Source organism: Panthera tigris, chromosome F3, assembly GCF_018350195.1.
Source record: "Panthera tigris isolate Pti1 chromosome F3, P.tigris_Pti1_mat1.1, whole genome shotgun sequence".
NCBI classification, from domain to species: Eukaryota; Metazoa; Chordata; class Mammalia; order Carnivora; family Felidae; genus Panthera; species Panthera tigris.
In genome coordinates, this window is record NC_056678.1 from 28,697,349 (window position 1) to 28,712,122 (window position 14,774).

At 35.8% G+C, this 14,774-nt stretch overlaps 1 protein-coding gene across 1 annotated transcript in view; it reads right to left on the reverse strand.

The window, feature by feature from the left end:
* KCNK2 (potassium two pore domain channel subfamily K member 2) overlaps nucleotides 1-14,774 on the reverse strand; it is a 122,052-nt gene that overhangs the window by 81,835 nt on the left and 25,443 nt on the right. Inside the window, exon 3 of the mRNA XM_042976744.1 lies at nucleotides 2,409-2,526. Coding sequence (XP_042832678.1) covers nucleotides 2,409-2,526 — 118 coding nt within the window. The remainder of the gene's footprint in view (nucleotides 1-2,408; nucleotides 2,527-14,774) is intronic.

Consider the following 14,774-nt stretch of genomic DNA (forward strand, 5'->3'; position numbering starts at 1 on the left):
GTGCAACTGTGGAATGGAATTTGTGCAGGGTTTGGAAGCATATGACTTTGGAGAGTATGTAGATATATGAAGAGAAACTGTGAAATTAGGCCTTAAGTTTTAATAATCTGTTTTGTAACATTAAACTTCCCTTGGGCATATTTCCAATGATAATAACAGTCCCTGTGGCTTCTTAGGCAAATTGATAACACCAAATAGACGCATCTTGGACAACTGTAGCTAACACAGCTCCGTCAAGCACTGCCTGTTCCAGGCACCGTGTAAAAGCCCCTGTAATTTATTCTACAAAACTGTCTCAAATTCTTTTTTTAAATAACTAATGCAATGCAGCCAGTGCTAGAGGTTACAATGTCTGTGATTGTTAAAAACCACTTCAAAGCTCACATAATTATTGTCATTACAAAGATTAATAATTATACTTTGAATTTTATTGGATGATGACTTAAGTGTCAAAAGGACACGCATAAAGAAGCCAAAATTTTTATCCTGCCCTAGATCATAATCTGTTCTAAGGTCATAGGAGATGACCTTGACCTAGGAGTAAAAGACCATGGAGGAAGTGTGGGTGACCTAGAATGACTTAATCCACCTAAGACTAAAGCCTGAGATAGAACAGTAGAGAATGTGGGCTGTTGTCAGGTAGCTACCTAAACAACCTAAATAATCAGCTACTGTGCTTAATGGCTATAATTTGGGGTAAGGCTGGTAATAATGGTTTATTTTTTCATGTGTTGAAGTATATGTCTGCAAAACTTACTGAATTTGGGATTCAAGATATGAGACTGTTTACAAACATAGGATGCCAACAGTAAGTCAGCATAATGACTAAGTCTCTTGCAGAATAATTTAGTGGTGGTCATGAAGAGTTATAACTTGGACTTTTGAGTTTTCATTGGGCAGAAACAAACCACTCTCACTGAGTCTGTGAAGTTTCTTTTCTCTTCTAGACTCTAAGTAGTTTACACAATAAACAGTTATTTCCATAGTAGAAATGGCCAAGATGTCTAAGCTCTGAGGTTAACCTGTCATTATGGTTAGAAATCCAGGTTGCCATTCTTCCAGATTTTCACAGCCACACCACTTTTGACCTAGCTGCTGGAAACGGAAAAGTAAATATAGTTCCTTGACCTCTCAACAAAGGCAAAAATCAACACGCTCAGGTATTTATTTCACTGGCAAGTGATCCAGCACAAAGAGTCATTATGGTGGATTTGGATAATGACAAGACTCCACAAATTTTTTTTTCCAAAGGAAGATTTTAAGCAAGAGTTCATCCATACGTTGTCTCTGTCCTCTTATTTAGGACTCTGATATAAAGTACTGATTTGAAAATCTTATCCACTTCATAATTTATCAAGGGCATCACATAATAATATGAAAACTTTTAGAATCGTAATTCACACCCCAAAATCAGACATCAGGCCCATGAGAGGAAATCTCATCACAAGCATATGTCGAAGGGAAGAATTCTTCCACTTAAAATTCCTTCATAACTGGGATGAGTCATTTCCTTCCCTATCTTGAAAATTATGTTTTAAACCCACCTCCTTCCATGTAACAAGACAGCTGTAACCCTTCCTAATCCCCACGGCATGGCAAGCATGGATTGCTCTATGGGGTCTGTATTTATAGCCTCTGGATATTTCTTGGGCACTGAATGACTAACTACCAGAAGAAAAGTCCTCTATATACACCCTCTCTGCTTCCTAGAAAGTGCTGAGTGTATGCACAGTCAAGCCCAGAAAGAGACCCTGTTCCACTATGAGGTCCTTTTTAGATTTTTATAACAAACAACATGAGTAGAAGGCAAACAGCGAGGGTTTAGACTTTAATTCTTTTTGTAATCTTCATATTTCGGTGTTGGTCTTTTTACACATGTGCACTACTGCAAACACAATATATTTTTAAAAATCCCTGAAGCAATCATGACAGGCAAGCATATAAGAACAGGGATAATCTGTTGAACTATAGAGTTAAAATTTACAAATTGGTAAAGGTCATATCAGATAAGAACTTCATGAAAAGAATGTCAAAACGGCCCTCAAACGTTTTCTTTCTACACTAAAGAATCAAAGAGGCAGGAAAATTTAAAACCACTTGTCCCCCCCCCAAATCATCATTTCGAGCCATTTCCTGACATCCCTATCCATTAGTCAAATGACTCAAGTACACTGCTTTTGGGGTTCATATGCACTTTAAACATAAATTAGTATTCTGGTACAATAACGAATTCATTTCCACCATCCCTTTGTTCAAACCTTTCAACGTTCTTTTCAAAATCCATTTACGAAAGTCTAGTTTTCTACATGCTATAGACCAAATTGACCCGCCATAAAAGAAAAATTCAAACATGAAGTTTAGCTCACAAGCTGTACCAAGATTAGAAAACAAGATAAGTTGTCTCCTACCTATAGTTGTTATAACAGTGCCAGCAAAGAAGAAGGAACTTCCCAAATCCCAGTGACTGATTTGATTGGAGGTGTTTCCTAAAGGTATAATCCCTGCATTTATTGCTGCCACTATTTGCTGCAAGTTTAAAAAGAAATTTATCAGTACACATAAATCACACGGAGGCATCAAACAGCACACATTTCACCCTAGTTGACGAATTAGACAAAGAATCCATTTTAAGGCTTGCTTTTTCATTTGGAGTGTACAATACAGATTAAGGCTTTCTACTAAAGAATTTAATAAGTTACATGATAAGAAAAGTGTATCTGATATCAAGTGAATGGATCTGTATGGAGCATATCATACTGCACCAATATGCATTTGTATCTCTTCTGTTAGCATATTGAGTGACTTATTTGAATCAACTACTATTTTTTTAGGAAGCAACACAGAGCAAAAATATTGCACACTTACAATTTAAATAATATATAAAAGCTTCATCAAAAAGCAGGTTATTTCCAAAGTGCTAATCATTTTGAATGTTTCAGCCAAGCCTGGTTTGTGTATAGCTGTAGAGTGTATATAACAATAAGATGCTTTTTTAAAAAGGCAATAGAAATTCACTATCAAACTTAAGTTACTCCATGTATATCTAGATTCTTAGAATCTCTGCAGACTCTTTATAAATTCGATTACAATCTCATAGCATCACCAAAATATCACCAAAAGCCCCTAGATGACAATCAACAATATTCATATAGGGACACTAGGATCTGGACACTGCCTTGAGCGGTAAGGAGAGACAGACAGAAAGATGACATTATAATCTCCTAAATCATCAGATGTTGAGCAGAGGATAGGGATATCCAGAAGAACAAAACACAGAAGAGAACATGTTAGGAGAAAATTGTGTAGTAAAAGAGAGACATACGGATCGTAGGAAAAGGTGTTTTCTGCGTATAGTTTTAGAGATCTTTATCATTTAATTTCCAGATTTTAAAATTGGAAGGAGCTTCATTTGATAGACAAGGAAATTAAATACTGAGAGAGGTAAAGTGATTTGTTTAAGCTCAGTCTATTGGCAAGTGGACAAAAACTGCACTGTGAAAATGGAGGGCACTACCCCAGAAAGTTACCGTCAGATGGAAAAGAGCATGTAATCCAGAGCTGAAAATGCAATATAAAATTACATTTGTCTGATTTGTTTTACCTTATAAACTAAAACTTTAGTAGTTCTGTGTAAAGTTAATTAAATGGCCATGCTCTCTTAAAATTTTAAACAATATAGGGGCGCCTGGGTGGCTCAGTCAGTTAAGTGTCCGACTTCGGCTCAGGTCATGATCTCATGGTTTGTGGGTTCAAGCCCCGCGTCGGGCTCTGTGCTGACAGCTCAGCGCCTGGAGCCTGCTTCGGATTCTGTGTGTCCCTCTCCCTCTGCCTCTTCCCTATTTGCTCTCTCTCTCTCAAAAATAAGTAAACGTTAAAAAAATTTAAAAAAAAATTTTAACAATATATATTTATTATAAAAAATTTAGGAAAATACAGAAAGGCATAACAAGAATAATAAAACTTATCCACAATTCCAGACTCCAGAGATAAACACTGTTAATGTATTAAAGTATCTATTCCTGGTGTTTTGCTATACTTTTTACATGGTTGGATTTATGAAATATATGAAACATATACTCTATTTTTACTTAATATTTTTCTATATGTAGTTTTTCTTTGTCATTACCGTATTTACTTAATCACTGCCAGATATGTAGGCATATAAGCTGTTCTAAAATTTCTTATTATGAAAAGTGCTGCTCTGAACATATTTATGTATAAATATATTTTTTTCATTTCTGAATACTTCATTGGGACAGATTGCTAGAAATAAGTTTGCCACATTAAAAACTATGAATATTTGGGGGCACCTCGGTGGCTCAATTAATTGGTTAAGCATCTGACTCTTGATTTCTGCTCAGGTCATGATCTCACAGTTTGTGAGATGGAGCCCTGCTTCCCGCTCTGTGCTGACACTTCAGAGCCTCCTTGGGACTCTCTCTCTCTCTCTCTCTCTGGCCCTCCCTGGCTCACACGCATGCACGTGCTGTCTCTCTCTCTCTCTCTCTCTCTCTCTCAAAATAAATAAATAAACATTAAAAAAAGATTATGAATATTTTAACGTTCTTGATATATAGTAGCAAGCAGCTATCCAGGAAGGTTGTTATAATTTACAACTGCACTCCCAACAATTTACAAGTGCTTAGCAATGCTATTACCTCTAATATTAATATTTTATCCTTAGTGAATTGATAAGAATTGTTTACATTTATATATCCTTTATTGTGTGTAAAAGTAAATAACAATGCTTCCTTTATTATCCATCAAATGTACACAAATATAGATAAATGCACATATATGCACACAGCACACAATGAAGCTAATTTTGAACATATTTCCACTGTTTGGATATATATGAAATCTATAAATTAATTAAGGAAACTGAACATTAATGCATAGAGAAACTTCCTATCACAGAACATGGTATGAATCTCCAGTGACTGAGTCCCCTTTAATTTCCTGAAATAAAGTACTTATATATGCTTCACATAGGTCTGTAAGGTTATTCTTAAGTATTTTATGTTTTTCCATTTTAAATTATAACTAGTCATAGCTGCTGAATACACAAATATATATTGCCTATTCTCTGCACTAGTAATTCTCATTTTTTTTCCTCAAAACCACTTTATAGTCTCAAAAGTTATTGAAGGCATCAAGGAGGTTTGTATATATGAGTTATAACTTTTGATATTTACTATATTTATTGGAATTTCTAATTTTCAAAACGTTTTTGATTAATTCATGTAAAAATAAAATAAGGCCATTATACATTAACATAAGTAACCTACGTTTATGAAGATTATTATGTTTTCCAAAACAAAAAAAATAGTGAGAAGTGAGGCACTGTTTTGTAACTTATAAATCTCTTTTTTTTTCAATATATGAAGTTTATTGTCAAATTGGTTTCCATACAACACCCAGTGCTCATCGCAAAAGGTGCCCTCCTCGATACCCATCACCCACCCTCCCCTCCCTCCCACCCCCCATCAACCCTCAGTTTGCTCTCAGTTTTTAACAGTCTCTTATGCTTTGGCTCTCTTCCACTCTAACCTCTTTTTTTTTTCCTTCCCCTCCCCCATGGGTTTCTGTTAAGTTTCTCAGGATCCACATAAGAGTGAAACCATATGGTATCTGTCTTTCTCTGTATGGCTTATTTCACTTAGCATCACACTCTCCAATTCCATCCACGTTGCTACAAAGGGCCATATTTCATTCTTTCTCATTGCCACGTAGTACTCCATTGTGTATATAAACCACAATTTTTTTATCCATTCATCAGTTGATGGACATTTAGGGTCTTTCCATAATTTGGCTATTGTTGAGAGTGCTGCTATAATTATAAATCTCTTAAATATCCTGCTTGATAGAAAACATTTAGATTCTAATATATGCTTCTGTGTTCAACCTACTGGAGAGCACATCACATAGCCTCTGGAAAAACTCCACTGTAAACTCATGAGGCAATGAGAGCAGAAAAGGCAAAAACATCTCAGTATTTTCAAAAACATAGCTTTGACCACATCAAACCTCTGAAAGGGTCTTGGGACCACATCTTGAGAATCTGCTATATACTGAACTCGTATTTTTCTTTTGTTGTCTGATTTTGTTTTCTACCTGGAGAACCAAAGTAAGCAAGCATATAGCTTACAAATAATGGCATTTTATCTCTGCGTCTTCCAAAAGTTATGTTTTATTACCTTTCATCTCTTATTACATTGGCCAGCATCTCCGGAGCAATGTTAAATAAAAATAATTGAGAGCACATTTGTTTGTTTTTTGTCACATAAAAAGTGGTTTTAGTGTTTTATCATTAAATATATTTACTATTGGCAAGGAAATAGTATTTAATTAAATAATTACAAGAGCAGGCAAATAAAAGGGACACATAAACAGAACTTAAAAGCCTAAAAATGTCTTTGGAAATATTTTAAGATAGCAATAAACATACAAGGGATGTACACACAAACATTATAAGCACAGGCACAATAATCTCTAGCTTTGCAACTCCCAGGAAAACTAATGCTTCCAGTAAAAAAAAAAACAAGGAAAAGGAGGTTGGGATTTAGATAGATTATAACTGCATCCAAAGTATAGTTTTATATTTTAGAGACATTTCGTTAACACATTCATTTATTCAAAAATATTTACCAACTGTTTATGATGCTAGGTAATGGGGAAACAACAGAGAAGTAAAAAAAAATAAGGGTGATCAATTTATAAGTGAAAAAAGATAAAACACGTCTTTAGACTCCACCCTATTAAATAACATTATTTGATTACTAGATGCAAGCTAATTTTGCCAACAATTGACTTAAAACAGCCTACGTGGTCAGCCATTATTTTAGCCCATTCTTTTGCTTCTCAATGATGAGGTGTAACATTACCCAGACTCTGGGATAACATCCACAAGTTATTTAAATGCAAAGGAAGCAAATGTAGACTCAGAAACAGTAATGCTTGGCAATGTGTGGGTTGTAGATAGTTATCACAGAGCTTGAGATGGAACTGGTGACATGTCAGATCACTATGAGAATGAGTCTACCATGAGGTTCCTAAATTGGAATATTCTTACGATTTTATTTTATGTTTTTGTACAAGGTCTCTTGGTCAACAGCTACAAGAAACTGCATGCCCTTTGACAAGTGTACTGATATAGATCTAAGAGTCTCTGCAATTTCATCAATTCAGGCCATCAAAGCATTTAACAAATGCCTTCGTTAAAACTGTTTGTGCATGTGCCATATAATGTGACTAAAGTAACAATCATGTCATCAATAATAACTTTTGTGGACAATCGAGTCATGTTGATAAGTTACGAATAAATTGAATTGTTTAGATTAGAATAAAGGACATTTTGGTCCTATAAATTTCATCCTAACATATTATTACTTGAAGTCTTGATTAAGGAAGGGTTTCCAAACTTAAAATATACAATTAGAAACAGTATAAGACAATCTTGTTTGGATTCACATTTCATTTTTGCTCTTCAGTATATAGACAATCATAGAACGTGCGTTAAGAAAAAGAAGCTGAATACATGGTTCTACTCAAGAATATAAATTGTAACTTCAGAAACAGAGCTCTAAGAGCTTTATACTCACTGAGCTGATAAAGGTAATTACTCATAACAGTTATGATGAAAAATCCGAGTTCCATGACAGCGATGTCTTTAGAACAGAAGTTCACAGAGTTCTACTGTGATTTTGTGCCTACTTGAATTGTAAGACGTTGATATCTCAATGTCATTTGGAGTTCTGGAACCATATTCAGCTTTGACACCAAACATTGATAGGACACACTTATTTGTAATTGTATGAGACTAACCCCGGAACGCAAGGCAATCATTGACTATCATGAAAATGTTCCCGTGAGCCCAATACCTAGGAACAACTTTTTCATGTGGTAAAAGGTACCTGACTAGCTATTTTGTCATTGAAGGAAATTATGTTGAAAATTAAGTAACCCTTCGTACCCATCAGTAAGTAACCCATCAGTACACCTGATGAATGTACTGTTTTCAGAGTGGGTTATATCATAGATCTTAAAACACAGGTCACACTGGAGGCTCTGATTTCGCTTTTTCCCCCTTTACTCAGATGCTCAGATGTTCATGCTCATCTAAACAATACAGAATGTTCTGAAGGAATGCCTTCTCCAAATTCCTCCTCTGTTAATATCGTAATCATGACTTCATTAAAATACATTTTCATACCTCTAATCCTAAAAGTAAAGTCACATTAAAGTTTTAAATGATGTAAAAATTCTAAACTGCAGGTATCAACTATTAGCTCCCAACCGGGTTCTACCAATGATGTCTGTATCATTGACATATCATTGACGTGGCTCAATGACAACTTCTTTTGGCTGGGTATTTAAGATGGACCTCATGTTTTTCTCATATGGAAAAGAACACTATTTCCAATCATTGACATCAGGGGCCAAATCCAGTTATACTTACACTGGCATCTGTATTATTAAACAGTTCCTTAACGAGAAACATAAGTATTATCTTGCCAGATTTCCGTAAGGAACAATTACATATCTTTTTGTGCCACTATTTGCTCGTGGAGGAGCAAGTTTTATCCCGAGAGGGGCCTAGCCTTGAGGAAAAGAATTAAATCACACATTCACAACACCTCATCCGAACACTTCAAGTATGCAAGCAAGATTATTTTGAAAGACTTGAAGAGTCCATAATGAGAAAAGCGAAATAATAATTGATGCTCTCATTGCCAAAGAACTTTGTGAGAAGACATAGCAGTAGGTATCATTACTATGTATTGTTATACCACAAAAATAATCATCATCCATCAATTATACACTGTGACGTATGAGTACCGTTGCCAAAAGCTACGGGATCATTGTTGATTCCATTCTTAATCTTCTGGGTATATGTCAACACCATGATCACCTAATGTCAGATGATGTGAACTGCTTTCAAGGGTCCTGCTGATAAATCCAGAGACTATCTCAAGATGGCCTTTACTCTTACAGGCGCATAATTCACATACGTCACTGTGGAGCCTAGGCAACCCTGACTGGTATATTTAAATCAATGCAAAGTCACATTTGTTTGTGTATTTCCTAATAGTTTTTGTTTTGTTTTGTTTTTACAGTTTATACATTTAGAGAGAGACAGAGAGACACAGAGAAAGACAGACAGAGAGAGAGAGAGGGGGAGAGAATGAGCTGGGGAGGGGCAGAAAGAGAGGGGGACAGAATATCCAAAGTGAGCTGTGTGCTGACAGCAGCGAGCCTGATGCAGGGCCTGACCTCACGAACCGTAGGATCATGACGTGAGCTGAAGTCGGATGCTTAAAGAACTGAGCCACCCAGGAGCCCCTAAGAGTTCTTTTAAACTTGATTGGCCACATCTATCTGAAATGTTCTTTACAGATATAATTTGCACAAGAAGCCTCTCCTCTGATGTCAGTGACATGTGGTAGTCTTTAATCACTGGGACTGCTTCTTGGACATATCAGATTAGGTTCAACTGAAAGGGAGCATCATAGATCTTTAGTGTAAACTTACATACAGAGGAATCCCATGCTACGTCCTTTGTATTACTGGGAAAAATGCCCAGAAACTATGGGCAGAAAATGCTTCTTCACTTTTTTGTCCTTTCATGGTATTCTGGAAGCTAAAGTAATGACACTGGCTTCCTCGCATGAGATAATATTTCTGTCAGAGTACCACTTGGGACCATTGACAGTCCAGTGAGGGAGGAAACAACTTCTTGAAAACCACACTGTATTACCATATTGATCCACAAGACTATCCTAGTCCAGCGGCAGCTCTCAGCTAATGACAGTACTAGGTTGAACCATATAAAATTGCCAATAGCTAAGCCCTTCTGGGTCTATAAGATGGTAATTTCATATTAGCATACAAGAAAATAGCATGTAATAACATGCTAACTTTCATTTCGGTGGGATATTTATTACTGCAGCATTAAAGCTAATTCCCATAAGCAGAAACTGTGAATATCAAATCAATCTATTACGTTCTTGCTTATAGTTCTATGTGAAGAATATATACATCCTAGATTGATTAAAACCCTGTATGGCTGAGAATACTGTTTTGAGAAAACATGGGCCAACTGATGAATTCTTATTGGGGATTCCAGTTGTGTCCAACTTTTGCATATATCTGAAAAGGCAGGAGTTTTATCTAATAGTTAAGATGTTTATATTTTGTAAAAGGACATTTATATATTCATCATTTGCTATCAAATATTGCATATAGTATACATTCTAGCCTCCAATTTGATAAAGGAACTTGAGACACATTACATGAAATTTAGTTTTTCAGAAATTCTAGTTATGCAGAGATAAAGCTTTTGTTTTAGCTAGGAAAAGTAGAGGAATCTACATAAATCCCTGAAAGAATGAGAAATTCCAAAATTACATTCCACAGTTAAATAAACTGTTATATGCAAGTATTGACAAAGGTTAGATTTTTAAACTAACATCGATAATCTTTTTCCTTTGAGAAAATATATTACTGATTTCTGTGGAGAAAGAAAATGGAGTAGTACATTTGCATATTTTATACAGAACACAGGTGATTAAACCATTCTAAATTTAGAGTCTGGTAAAGAAGCAAGTTTTCAAGGTTTCTCCAGTGTATATCTTTTAAGTAAGAAAGGTAATGCTATGATGTTTTTAATCTACTGTTCTTGCTGGATACAATTTGAATCAGAATACATTTCATGTTTTTTTTTTTTAAAGGCTTTAAAAATCTTTGAACGTATTTCCATGTAATCCATTACCTATGTTTAATCGCACATTAATTAGAAAAAAATTTTTTAATTATTTTTTTTAATTTTAGGGTGAGAGAGAGAGAGCATGAGTCAGGGGGAGGGGCAGAAGGAAAGCGAGAGAATCTTAATCAGGTTCCACGCTCAGTGTGGAGCAACCTGGACCCTGGAGTCATGACCTGAGCCAAAATCCAGAGTCAGACACTCACCTGACTGAGCCACGCAGGCATCCCCAATTAGAAACTCCTTATAAAGAAGCATCCTTTTTTTTAAAAAACAAAAAACTTAATTCTTTCTTTTTTTTTTTTTTTAAAGTAAGCTCTACATTAAATGTGGGGCTTGAACTCACAACCCTGAGATCAAGAGTTGTGCACTCTACCAACTGAACCAGCCAGGTGCCCCCCAAAACTTAATTCCTATAACCTAAAAAAGGATAGTATTTCCTAAGGGAAGCAGTTTCCGCATAGTAGATGTTAGAAAGCACCTCTAAAAATAAACATCTTGCTTACCTTCCCATCTCTTTCCTTCTATTTACAGATTATACCATCATATGTCAAAGCTATTTTTATACAGACTAATGAAATGTACAGCTTTTTTCTTGCTCTTTTTAAAATGTAAATTTATTTCCTATTAGCAGAAACAAAAACTTAAAATCCAGAGTAGGAAAGAACAGGGAGTGAGAGATGGATGTCATCAACAGAGCCCAAAGCAAGAGGCATACTTCTTGGTATAAGAGCTGCCTTCCTTGGTTATATCCACTTTGGAATACAATTTTAATGGTAAAATTAATGTACAAATGACTGGATTTTGGAAAAATAAGAATAAAAAAATCACTCACAGTCCCTAAAACCATTTTTGAACATACATATATATTCAACTTTTGGTTTTGTTAACAATTATCCATTAAATGTGCTTTCAACTATATTCATATCACATAAGATTTCGTAAGGCATTTTGAAGCCATTAATACCTTATTTCATAGTCATCAATACCTCACTGAGTAGCTACATGTAAAATAGTTCACATAACCAACCTTCTACTAATGAATACATTTGGATGACTGTATCCAAGTTCGAATGACCATTGGCAAAGTTGTTATAGAGATGATTTATACATCAGACAAGGACGAAACATGAAACACTACAATTCTGTTATTCTCAAGGACGGAACATGAAACACTACAATTCTGTTATTCTTGGAGTCCTGCATGAAATCACACTGTGGTATAGAAAGGATAAAATGTGGTCAAGACCCTGAGTTCTTGCAACTCTGGAGAGCCAGAAAAATACATGTGAAGCAAGCATACTAAAATATGCATTCCCACAGCTGTGCATGCTTCCATATTTTCCTGGATTCCATATTATTTCTAGGGCATATTAATATTCTACCAGAATATTAATCTCTGTCTATCTTTCTGGCCCCTTCCACCTCATCTCAGCATAAGTACAGGCAGTAGAAAAGAGATTAATAAAAGAATAGGACAATATGGAGAAAGAAGGAGGTAGAACAAGAAGTCAGGAAGAAACAAAAGAGCAAGTGGGGGGCAGGGGGCGGGGGGAGATAAAAGATAACAAAGAAGAGACAGTTCTAGGAGAATAAGATAGGAACTTAATTCAAGTCATAGTCACTCTGTCTAGGAAGTTCTTTTAAAGGAGGTTGCCCTTAAAACAGGATGCAAGTAGGCAGAAAACTGAGATCAAGAAGACACAGTATCTAAGACAGTATTTTTATACCATTTTGCCTGGGGCATGCCACACTAACCATCATTTATTCATGCGCTGTTTTAAAGGCCTGAAGTTCGAAACTGATGAGAAAAAGAAATGGCCCAAAATGACGCAAAGCGAATTTTACTCTGTCAATTACGTGGATCCATAGAATTCCCAAATTTAGAGATTCTGATGGCTTTTTCAGTAAAACACCACTGATCTCTAATTCAGTTGGTTTTCCAGCACACTTAAGCCCATATTTCCATGACAGATACAAATTTAAACAAAAAAGTACTTTAACCTATATAAAAGTCATCACAGAGGAAATGGGGAAATTATTCGAGTCTCCACAGAAAAGCAACCCTTTTCTTTATTATAGGTTTTTAAAACAAATGATTTTTTTTCTTGCCTTTTCTGAATTTGTAACTAAAAGATCATAGCAAGGACGGAAAATCTCAGGTTCTGAAAATGCACACACACAGCCAACAAAGTGACCAACTAAGGAAATTTGTGTTTGAATAAATCAAACTTCCCATTACCAAAATCAGTCATCAGTAAGGGCAAAATATCACATTACTAGAATATTTCAATAATATTCGGATCGGCAGTTCCTCTGTTTCAGCCCCTCCCCATTAAATTTAATGTATTTCTTACTTCAACTGAGCTGACTCACTGCCATTAGTAAGTCTAAAAGAAATTACTATGCCTTCAGGTTCCAGGGAAAATTTCTTAATACACTGCAGGTTAGTTTACTAATGACTCGCTAACGTTACACAGAGAAAAGGAAGTCTGGCAAAACTGCTTAATATGTTTATATTTCTTGGCTCAATGTCACAAAATCAAGACAGCAAAAATAGTATATGAATAACTTCCCAAAACGTAGTGATTCATACCCATCCTGTCTGAGCTTCTTAGCTTTCCTCCAAGTTTTCCTCGTATTTCTCAATTACACACCCATACACTCACCAGTCGTAGCAAATACTGAATTGGTTGAAATCCATTTTCTTGAGAAACAGAACCTGATAGAATGTCTTATATTTTTCTAAGCCGACTGGAATGATAGAGCTACCCTTTGACACCTGTCCAGTAGTTATTGCACAAAAATGTAATTAAACCCTTCCCTCGGGCACCTCTCAGACTGATTTAAGAGTGTCACACACCACAATGCTCAGCACTGAAAACGAGCCTGGCATCTTTCCTCATGTTTTCTACATTAGTCATTCACATATGCGGTATTGTTCATCTTCATTCACACAAGGATACCAATCCCAAGAGCAATTCGGAGCACGGCAACCTTTGAAAGGGAAGATGCTTCAAAATCCACATGATAAGCATGACAGTGGAGGGTCTTCCTTCCTCAAAGATGCCATTGCTAGGGCAGTCTTTAGTCGGGGGTGGGGTCTAATGCCTGGAGGCATATCAGGTTGGCCCAACGTGCTTAGCGATCGTCACTTCTCCTGCCCCCAGACTCCTTCCAACCAAGCATGTGTTTATGTTGGTGGAACAAGTATGATAGGTTTAAACTGGGCAGGGAGAGACAGAGAGAGAGAGAGAGAGAGAGAGAGAGAGAGAAAAGTACATAACATGCAGTCACTGGCAGGTCCAGAGTGCTGGCATCAGGAGATGACTGAATACACCTAAGTGTCACTCAATTTTCATTTTTAATCACCTGCTGTATCTGCTGTGCATCTACTGGGTGTCCTCTAGATAGCTTTGTCTCCTTAAGGAACTATTTGGACTCAGCAGTGCAAGACTGATGTACTTCACCATCTCATAAAATTAACACTGTGACCATTACCAATATATATATATCACTTAACAGGAATCATATATACATATATACACATATACATACATATATACATACGTATGTGCATATACACACATATGTATATACATGTATATATGTATTATGTATGTGTGTGTGTATGTATGTGTGTGTGTATATATATATATATATATATATATATATATATATATAATTTACCTTCCACCGAAGCTGAAGCATAGAGAGACTAAACACATCACTAGTTCAAAGTAAGTAAAAATGATAATTAACCTAGAAAACCAGCCTCTCATCTTGGTGATACAGTTTAGCTGTACTGTGGCTTTGGTCAACTAGCTTTGGACATAGTTATCATTTATAGTATTGTTTTTATGTGAAATCACATGGGAAGTCCCAAGCAATAAATACATTCATAAATAAATTTTTAAAGAGAATCCAATCGTCAGTTTGAAGTTGGGGTGAGCATTTTGTTTATTTTATCCCTTTGTGTCTAATGTATCCCAAACGGTCCTTAGGCCTTATC